This window comes from Artemia sp. Qi Xiang Cuo, chromosome 9, assembly GCF_049724085.1.
Source record: "Artemia sp. Qi Xiang Cuo chromosome 9, ASM4972408v1, whole genome shotgun sequence".
Lineage (NCBI taxonomy): Eukaryota > Metazoa > Arthropoda > Branchiopoda > Anostraca > Artemiidae > Artemia > Artemia sp. Qi Xiang Cuo.
Window position 1 is genome coordinate 26,150,067 of NC_142802.1, and position 10,000 is coordinate 26,160,066.

The 10,000-nt window shown below is 35.9% G+C and overlaps 1 protein-coding gene across 1 annotated transcript in view; it reads left to right on the forward strand.

Moving 5' to 3' along the window:
• Son (Son RNA binding protein) overlaps positions 1 to 10,000 on the forward strand; it is a 65,619-nt gene that overhangs the window by 5,975 nt on the left and 49,644 nt on the right. Inside the window, exons 4-5 of the mRNA XM_089094944.1 lie at positions 2,804 to 2,985; positions 8,440 to 8,502. Of these exons, the coding sequence (XP_088951070.1) occupies positions 2,804 to 2,985; positions 8,440 to 8,502 (245 nt within the window). The remainder of the gene's footprint in view (positions 1 to 2,803; positions 2,986 to 8,439; positions 8,503 to 10,000) is intronic.

Sequence of the window (10,000 nt, forward strand, 5' to 3'; positions counted from 1 at the left end):
ACTAAAAGTTAGAAAAGGAGATATAATGTAATTTGGAAACGGAAGGAACTTTGAGTATTTGGAGATCAAAATAAGATATGGAAATAGAAATTGGAACATTGTTATGGACGTCCTGAGTTTAAGCTGGTATCCTAGACATCACGGTTTGACAAAAAAAGATCGAGGCTTTTGAATCGCAACTACTGCTTCCAATGTTGACCCTGTCAAAAAGCCTTAAAAAATAGTCAGCGAGTGAAAGATTTTTTTGTTAATTTTGGGAAAAAAATAAATTAGTTTTCTTTGGTAAATACAAAGTAAGTTAAGATCAGTTTTTTAGTGCTAAATTTTATAAAATTAAAATAATGAAGATGGTGGGTGTTATGCTTTTAAGCGGTTCATTTAGTTTCACCTCGGAATTGATTTGTAATTGCTTTCATAGAGGAAGTATTTTTAGCAATTTGCAGCAATAAGACATCAACAGCTGAGTTTGTTGTTTTGATTTTTGCCCTTAGATGACTTTATGAAATCACAAGTTTTTATCTCAAGAATGATAAATCTTGAATCTACAATATAAAATTGAGCTTATTATTTTGTCAGAGGGGTGAGAGGTGTTATAGAGGAGATATCCCCTTATAGAGGAGATATCTCCAGATATCTTTGACGCTTCAAAGTTCTGAATGTTTTCATTAATAATCCTATAGAATTGTAATTTAGCTATAAATACCTATAAAAATTATAGCTAATGGACTGTTGCTCACTTAGAATGACATTTGCTGTTTTTACTAAGAATTTAACTTGCCATAATAACTTTTTTGTTAAATTTGGCTGATTGTGTCCGTAGTCATGACATAGAAAGTTTATTCTTAAATAGTTATAAAATATATGCCTAATGCTTTGATTTTTAGGCTTAACACATTACAATTTTGCAAGGCAGTGGGAAATTTTTTTAGTGCTTTTTAATTTTCGGTCTTTAAAAAAAAAAACTTTTTTAGTGCTTTTTAATTTTCGGTCTTTAAAAAAAAAGAACTTTTCGTGTTTCATCTTCAAGTAACGATTCCTACTTTGACCATAAAGTATTTCCTTTCATGTCTAGACACACACAAGAAAATGTCAACGTGATATTTTCCTAAATACATCCCAAGAGATTTTTGTTCGTGACGGGACAAGGGATTTACGTAGGGGAAAGTAACAAGAGTGGCAACTGAAGAAAACTACTAGCAAACTTTAGAGATTCTTGATTTTAGTTTGTTAAGATTTATACATTAGTTAAACTCAATGTAATCGATCGTACTTTGTGGTATCAATGCGGATAGATGCTCTGCTTGTCGATATGAGGCCCAGGGTCCGATCTCCGCTGCAGCACGGTTAGGTGAAAGTATTGTTACTTGTCCATGTAGAAAAAAAGACCCAGTAACTGAAACGCTGATTCGATGCCCTATGTTTCGGCAATGGCTCTGGAGGATCTGTATCTTTTTTTTTTTTTTTTAACTGATCCTACCTGAAATAACAGTAAGCACATTACTTTGTTTTAAATTTTTTTTTTTTTTTTAATATAAATAGCTCTGGCTAGGTTTGACATGCTAAACAAAAATGTACAGAAATTTACCTATCTTGCACTATTGGTAATTGTAGCGCTTTTATCTCAAGTAATGTAAGACAAAAATTAAAAAATAAATAAGCAAAATAAAAATAGATCATTTATTTATTTAGGCCTGTGTAATTAGATTAATACTTTTACTTGGGAACACTAGTAAGTATTTTTTTTTTTTTTTTTTTTTTTTTTTTTTTTTATAATTTGTGTGTTTCCTTTTGTCAGTTTCCTGTACTATTTGGTTTAAGAAATATATAGATAATTGTTTAATCCTCTACATAAAATAAAATGCAAAAAAATGCTGATTATGTACCAATCAGTTTTACGACTGGGAATACAAACATGGGCATGGTAATAAGAAAAAACAGAAATAGTGTGAAAGATATTTGTTGCTATATTTTGTTAAATACGATGAAAAGATCGGAAAAAGAATATTGTAGTCCCTAGTCAAACAAGCAAATAAACGTAAAATGTAAAAGGAAGAAAGTGGTATCTTAGTTTCTGCAGTATGGGATGCTGTGGGAAAATTGAAATTTTATTTGTAGCTTAACGAAAAATCAGCGTTTTTTTTTCTATACTAGGGAATGAAATAACTAGTAAACCATATTAAACTTTGCGGGGAAAGTAGCCAAAAATGGTTTATTAAAGATTGCTTTTGTTTGACTAGCCTCCAGGTCAATTTTTAATCCTTGCTTAAGATATATTTTAGATACGGTCTTGAATGAAGAGAACTGGTAAGAATAACTAGGATGAAAGAAAGCTGCTGAAATAAAATTAAAAGTGAAAGTCAGTTATTTTGCTCGACCCCGAGGAAACTTCTTCAGCAGTAAGTGAAGATTAAAATGTAAGAGCAAGAATCAGAAAACAGAACAAACAAAAACTGGTGCTCAAAATCATATACAATTGAAAAAAAAGTTAATAACTGTAACCATGACTTCAAAGATGGTCTAAAATTTTGAAACTTTTAAATATTTACAGGCAAAAAGAACCAGACACAACTGAAAGTAAATTTAGATAGGTTACGCAGAAGAGCTATCGTGTCACCGGCTTAATTTTATGTTCAGCTGTTGTTAGCTCGCCCTTTCGTGTATTTATTTTCATGTCATCCAGATTTTTGTGTTTTAGCTTTTATTTTCTGAAATGCTTCCGGGGTAGGGTCGACCCGCCCCCTATATACGTGATTCAATAAATTGTTTCGGAATATTGAATTTTATTCCTTTTCTTTCGTTTTAGAAGGGGTTCTCGTGACCGGTCTCGTAGCACATCTCCACGGTTTGATAAGGCCAAATTACTAAGTATTGCTCGTCAGAACCTTGAGAAGATGAAGTCTGCTGGCATCCTACCAGAGAATGTGACACAAAATGAGGTTTGGAGGACAATTCAAGCGGGTGGGAAAACTGTGAAAGATCTTACTGGTAAGGTCTTTTGTGGGTTTAAACTTTATTTTGTTGATTTTTCTAAAGAACTTAACGAAAATAGAGTTCTGCAAGAAATTTTGAATCGAATTTGAATTGACAGGTAGAATTCTTCAATTATGAAAATTTACTTCATGCTAATTTTTACTTGTTCTTTTGTGGAATTTTAATGTTCTGACTTTGTAGATAAATAGCCTTTAGTTTTCTGTGAAATTGCCTGATAGTATTTTTTATGTTGAAAACTGTACCTAAAAAAAGGAAAAAAATTGCGTGACTTCCAGCGTTAGCCCAGAAAATGGTGTTGGGGACAACTTTCCAAAACCATTATATTTTGTCCTTGGAAAAAATTAGAACAGCCTTTTTTAAAATGTAGTTGATGAAAGAATTTTATTTCATTTTTGAATTCAGCCTAAAACTTTGGATTAGAACAACATTGGAGCATTCTAGAGCTGACATTGAGCCGTACTTTTACAAGGATTTAGTATTTTGTAAAAAAAAGACTGCAGGTTTTTAATAGCAAACCGCACACTCCTTATCCATCCCAATCCATTTAAAGCTTCCCTCTTTAGACCCTCCTAAGAAGCTCAAATTTCCCTAACATCCTGTTATGGGATGTTACGATGTTATCTGCTCCGATAATTCTGGAGCAGATGAGACGATTAGGATAAACTCGAGTTGTAACTGCACGTACCCGCAAAGAATCCCTGAGAATAAAAAAACCTATACTCATAAAAAGTGAAACAAATTGGTAATGATTTTGGGTTGACAATGTTGGTGTCCATGACTGCGCGCAGCCAGACCCGTCTGCTTTTTCTTTCCTATTCTGGTGAAAATGTGAAATCAAGTTGTGATTGTATTGTGAGTTCATTGGTGTGGATTCAATTTTAGGGTAAAATCTTTGTTGAAGCTCTTTTTTCTGGTGGTGGACCTCTTTACAGAAATGTATAAGGATTTTGATTATTTCTTTCATAACTGGTTTTGTCTCCTTCGCCTTCTTTAATCCATTTTGACGATTTTTAAGTTTAAGCTGAGACTAAGTACCTTAAAAAAGTCAGTCAAGTCACGAAACTCAAGTCACAAATAGGAATAAGAGGTATAGAGATTTCAGATTTTAATGTTTGTTTTGTTCTCTTGTCACTAGGACAGTCTCAAGCCAGGCTTAGATCGGAACCTTTGGCAAGCTTAGGCTGACATTTTGGGTAAAACGCCCAGCTAAAAATGCTGTAAACTATTTAGTCAATTGAATAAGATATTTCAAGAAGTTCATCCGTCAAATATGATATATTTTTCATTTTGAAAGTTTTTACTTAGAATCCTGAAAAGTAAATTTCATTTAAAATATGTAATTGTCACAGTCAATACTTTTATTGCAAATTTTTAATAGTCATTAGAAAACACTGGAACACCAGTTATTTAAGTTGAAATTATGAATGGATATTGTAAAAGGTATTTTTGAATTAATAATTTGCTTATGGTAAATGTAAGATTATGATGTCTCATCATAGTTCTGAACTGGATTTTCATCCCTGTAGTAAAATGTTGGTTTATCCACTCACCTAAGCCTAGCTTCAAATATTAGTTTTTACTAACTTTGAAAAAAAATCAATTGCTTTCTGACTTGGCTCTTTAACACTAACCGGAAATAAGAACTAATTACTTTTCAATTTGATTTACTAAAGTTTAAATTTTAATTTAAGGTCTAATATTTCTTTGGGTCCAATATAAAACCTTCTGAAATCTGCCAATTTATTTTTTCTATTATAAATTAGCTAAGAAGGGATGTTATGTAAAACATAGACTAGCTAAGAAACAAATGTCAAAATATACCTAATGTATCATTCTGACAAATATGGGGCTTTTACCTTCAGCCCAATGCAGAAAAAAAGAGATGAGTTGAATAAGTACAATTAATGTATTTATTTCGGTTTTTTACTTTACTTTATAAGATTGTCAGGCAACACTACTTCTACTATTAGTACTAACAGCTCACTGCAGCACCAAGCCGCCTCAGGTCAACATAGCCACGCAAACTTCCTCTCCGTCGCAATCTATTAAAAACTCCCTCTATGCCCCCCTAAGAAGTTCCAATTTCCGTTAAATATTTCCTTACGACATCCCCCCAGCCGATTCGAAAGTGACCTGCTTTTTGTTTGACCCTAGATGTTTGGCCAATTAGGACCATCTTTGGCAATCTGTTATGCTTCATCCACAGAGCGGGTCCTAGCAATCTCAACCTTTCCCTCATTTTAGCCCTTTAGCCAATACTAGATAACGTTTATTTTTCTATAGACGATCTGGAAGTTCGGATATTATGCAGAACATAGACTAGTCGAGAAACAAATTCCAAATGTATACCTAATGTATCATTTTGACGAATGTAGAAATTTTACCTTCAGTCCAATTGCTCTTCAGTTTTATTTTTTGTAGAACAGAGGAAAATACTAGTATGGAATCCCAAAGGCATGGGCGCAAATATTTCCTTACAAAATGATAAGCTGATATTTTCAGAAGCCCAAGAACGCGTTTTTCCTCTCTCGGATTGATGCATCAAACAATTGATGCCATAAACATAACCAAAATAATAGGTGGTAACATAATAGGGGGCCTTCTTTATTATTCCCTTATCCATCCATATATATTGTATTGTAGTAGCGTTTGGCTTGGAACATTTCCTTCTATTGTTCGGCCAGAACGAGTTCTACATAAGAATGCTGTTCGGCTGTTAGATGGCCATCAACCCCGGGATTCGGTACGAAACGCGTATGAGCGTGTAAAGATACTGCCAGCTTCTGGATTATGGGAGTTGTATACACTTCTATTCATTTTTAGGATTCAAAAGGGTATAAACCTCCCGTGTTTTGATAGCTTAGCAAACCTGAGATTTTCCGTCCTTGATTATGATACTAGGTCATCTGTAGAGATTAATATTCCGCTGGTTGTTTCGGCCCAATCGATGTTTTCTTTGCTTCACAGGGGGATCAGAAGTTGGAACCATCTTGATCAAAATATAAAAAATATAATAATTTCTTCGTTTAAGATAGTAATTAAAGGGATGCTTTTTAGTAAGTACGAATGTTAGTGATTTGTTTTTATAAAGTTATTGGTAAATATTTATGGCTCCTGGGGGTGATGATTATGATTATGAATATGATAGTAAATTTAATGAAAATGTTAAGGTGTAAGGTTTGTGGTGCTGTTTGGGGATTGTGATATAGATAGGTTTTTTTTTGTTTGGGGTTTTTTTTTTTTTTGTTTGTGTTTTGTGTTTTGTTAGTGTATTTTTGCCACCCCCTTGGACAAGTTTTTACTTCTTGTGGTCGCCGCTAAACTGATGTTAAATTGTTTGTTTGTTTAGAATATATCTCTCTCTCTCTCTCTCTCTTTCTCTCTCTCTTTCTATCTCTCTCTCTCTCTCTCTCTCTCTCACTCTCTCTCTCTCTCTCTCTCTCTCTCTCTCTCTCTCTCTCTCTCTCTCTCTCTCTCTCTCTCTCTCTCTCTCTCTCTCTCTCTCTCTCTCTCTCTCTCTCTCTCTCTCTCTCTCTCTCTCTCTCTCTCTCTCTCTCTCTCTCTCTCTCTCTCTCTCTCTCTCTCTCTCTCTCTCTCTCTCTCTCTCTCTCTCTCTCTCTCTCTCTCTCTCTCTCTCTCTCTCTCTCTCTCTCTCTCTCTCTCTCTCTCTCTCTCTCTCTCTCTCTCTCTCTCTCTCTCTCTCTCTCTCTCTCTCTCTCTCTCTCTCTCTCTCTCTCTCTCTCTCTCTCTCTCTCTCTCTCTCTCTCTCTCTCTCTCTCTCTCTCTCTCTCTCTCTCTCTCTCTCTCTCTCTCTCTCTCTCTCTCTCTCTCTCTCTCTCTCTCTCTCTCTCTCTCTCTCTCTCTCTCTCTCTCTCTCTCTCTCTCTCTCTCTCTCTCTCTCTCTCTCTCTCTCTCTCTCTCTCTCTCTCTCTCTCTCTCTCTCTCTCTCTCTCTCTCTCTCTCTCTCTCTCTCTCTCTCTCTCTCTCTCTCTCTCTCTCTCTCTCTCTCTCTCTCTCTCTCTCTCTCTCTCTCTCTCTCTCTCTCTCTCTCTCTCTCTCTCTCTCTCTCTCTCTCTCTCTCTCTCTCTCTCTCTCTCTCTCTCTCTCTCTCTCTCTCTCTCTCTCTCTCTCTCTCTCTCTCTCTCTCTCTCTCTCTCTCTCTCTCTCTCTCTCTCTCTCTCTCTCTCTCTCTCTCTCTCTCTCTCTCTCTCTCTCTCTCTCTCTCTCTCTCTCTCTCTCTCTCTCTCTCTCTCTCTCTCTCTCTCTCTCTCTCTCTCTCTCTCTCTCTCTCTCTCTCTCTCTCTCTCTCTCTCTCTCTCTCTCTCTCTCTCTCTCTCTCTCTCTCTCTCTCTCTCTCTCTCTCTCTCTCTCTCTCTCTCTCTCTCTCTCTCTCTCTCTCTCTCTCTCTCTCTCTCTCTCTCTCTCTCTCTCTCTCTCTCTCTCTCTCTCTCTCTCTCTCTCTCTCTCTCTCTCTCTCTCTCTCTCTCTCTCTCTCTCTCTCTCTCTCTCTCTCTCTCTCTCTCTCTCTCTCTCTCTCTCTCTCTCTCTCTCTCTCTCTCTCTCTCTCTCTCTCTCTCTCTCTCTCTCTCTCTCTCTCTCTCTCTCTCTCTCTCTCTCTCTCTCTCTCTCTCTCTCTCTCTCTCTCTCTCTCTCTCTCTCTCTCTCTCTCTCTCTCTCTCTCTCTCTCTCTCTCTCTCTCTCTCTCTCTCTCTCTCTCTCTCTCTCTCTCTCTCTCTCTCTCTCTCTCTCTCTCTCTCTCTCTCTCTCTCTCTCTCTCTCTCTCTCTCTCTCTCTCTCTCTCTCTCTCTCTCTCTCTCTCTCTCTCTCTCTCTCTCTCTCTCTCTCTCTCTCTCTCTCTCTCTCTCTCTCTCTCTCTCTCTCTCTCTCTCTCTCTCTCTCTCTCTCTCTCTCTCTCTCTCTCTCTCTCTCTCTCTCTCTCTCTCTCTCTCTCTCTCTCTCTCTCTCTCTCTCTCTCTCTCTCTCTCTCTCTCTCTCTCTCTCTCTCTCTCTCTCTCTCTCTCTCTCTCTCTCTCTCTCTCTCTCTCTCTCTCTCTCTCTCTCTCTCTAAAAATAAAACAGAATAGTCCGTGTGCATTCTTGATATATGCTTCCGAGGATTAGGCTTGGAAGGCTTGTTTGGTTTGTAGGCAAGCACTGGTCCTTGAATTATTTATCAAAGAACACTTACCTAAAACATTTCCACGCCGCAAAACCTAAGTTTTTTTAGAGAATTTTATTTTTTAATTTATGATGAGAAGGGTAGCTCATTTGTAATTTTAGGGATCTTGAAAAGAAACTAAATCTAGCTTTTAATATTAAAAAGTAATTCTCGTGGATTTTATTTAATGCTTGCGAATAGCCTTTGTATTTATTGTATTTTCCCTATGTATTAATTTCTGTTCGTCTGTTTTACTTCTTCTCAATAAACAATACCATTCCTTTTCTTAGACTTCTGCCAACGATTAGCTCAAGCAAGCTATGAAAGTGACTCAAGCAACAGCAACAAAGATGGTAAGTTTCTTCCTGTTTTTCTTTACAGAGGACAAACAGTTTTTTGGCTTATCTTTTCTACATGATTTACACAATGCAAGTTTGCAAGTTGTTTATCCTAATACACAGACCCAATGATTCATGTTTGTGGCTATGGCTGCAACTAGTAAAGAACGAACCATGGCCCATGATAACAAAAAATTAAAAAATGTGTTTGAAAAAAAACAAACTGTCTAGTGAGAAAAATTTCCATTTGTAACTGATTCAAGTAGGGTAACTATCATTACGATTAGTCTTTATAGTAAAAGTTTGTTGTGAAAACAAATTAATGGGAATTTCGAAAAATAGTCTGAAGCGCCTCTAAAATGGCTTTGGATTGTAGCGAAATGTACACCATTGGAATTGTCATTGCGAAAGTTCATTCAGGAACTTTACAGCCCACAATCTTTAATAAAAAGGAAAATGACTTTTTTGCATTGGTATTACTGATGCGTTTTCTTTTTTTATCTTGCTTTTTCATATTTTTTTTTTTATCTTTTTTTCGCTTTTTTTTTCTTCACCTTTAGCAGGGGCACTGGGACATCATAGAGAACTGTTTGAGGTGTCATTTGAAAGGAAGTTGCTACGTTTAGTGCCTTCTATAATTAACAAAAGACAACATTGTATTAAAACGCAATGTTTGACAAATTAGCAGTCTAGATCTAATCGTCTTTATAGACCATTATTCTGAGTCATACCCCTTACTCATGGCCAGACTGTTGACTGTGTTTGTATTTTGCGAATTTTGACAGTTGATTTGATTCAGGTGAACAATCAGCTAGTTTGTCTTTGCATTGAAGTGAAAGGCTTTGTTGCATCTTCCTAAGACCAGGCTTTTTGCCTCTACCCAAAATTAAGTTTTTTTCGCTCAGTTGTAGTTAGAGCTGTCCTCAATCAGCCAGTGTTGTCCGGCGAGCTGAATAGAAGAGCATTGTCTCTGAGAAAAATGAAGAACTAATACCATCTAATACTACATTGGGAAACCATAAAAGTGGTTACAAAACCTAAATTAGGATGTTCGTAGATATATTTTTCAACAAAATAAACGAAAATCATTTTACAGATACATTGCACTGATCCCACCAGAGGAACCATGGCCTATAAAGGAGGGAAAAATACCCACGTTATTTAAACACTAACTCATAAACAATAAATAAATAAAAAAGAGAGAGAAAGATTTGGTAGTATTGGTAGTTTTGTTTTCTTTTCTTTTACTTTTGTTTTTAATGAATAACTTTCGCCAAAAGGACTCTTTCGTAATTTTTAGAGACTTTTCTTTGTTGCGTTTTCAACCGGACTCTTTTAAATTCTGCGTACCACTTTGTAGTCAAAAGTGCGATTTGTCTTCTATATGTGTAATATATGTAGGCTATCTATTTCTAGTTAAAATTCCAATGAAGCAATCCATGTCCATTTGATAGAATAAATAGGTTTGATGATTTGAGAAGTTATAAAAATCACAGAATAAAAAATATAGCTT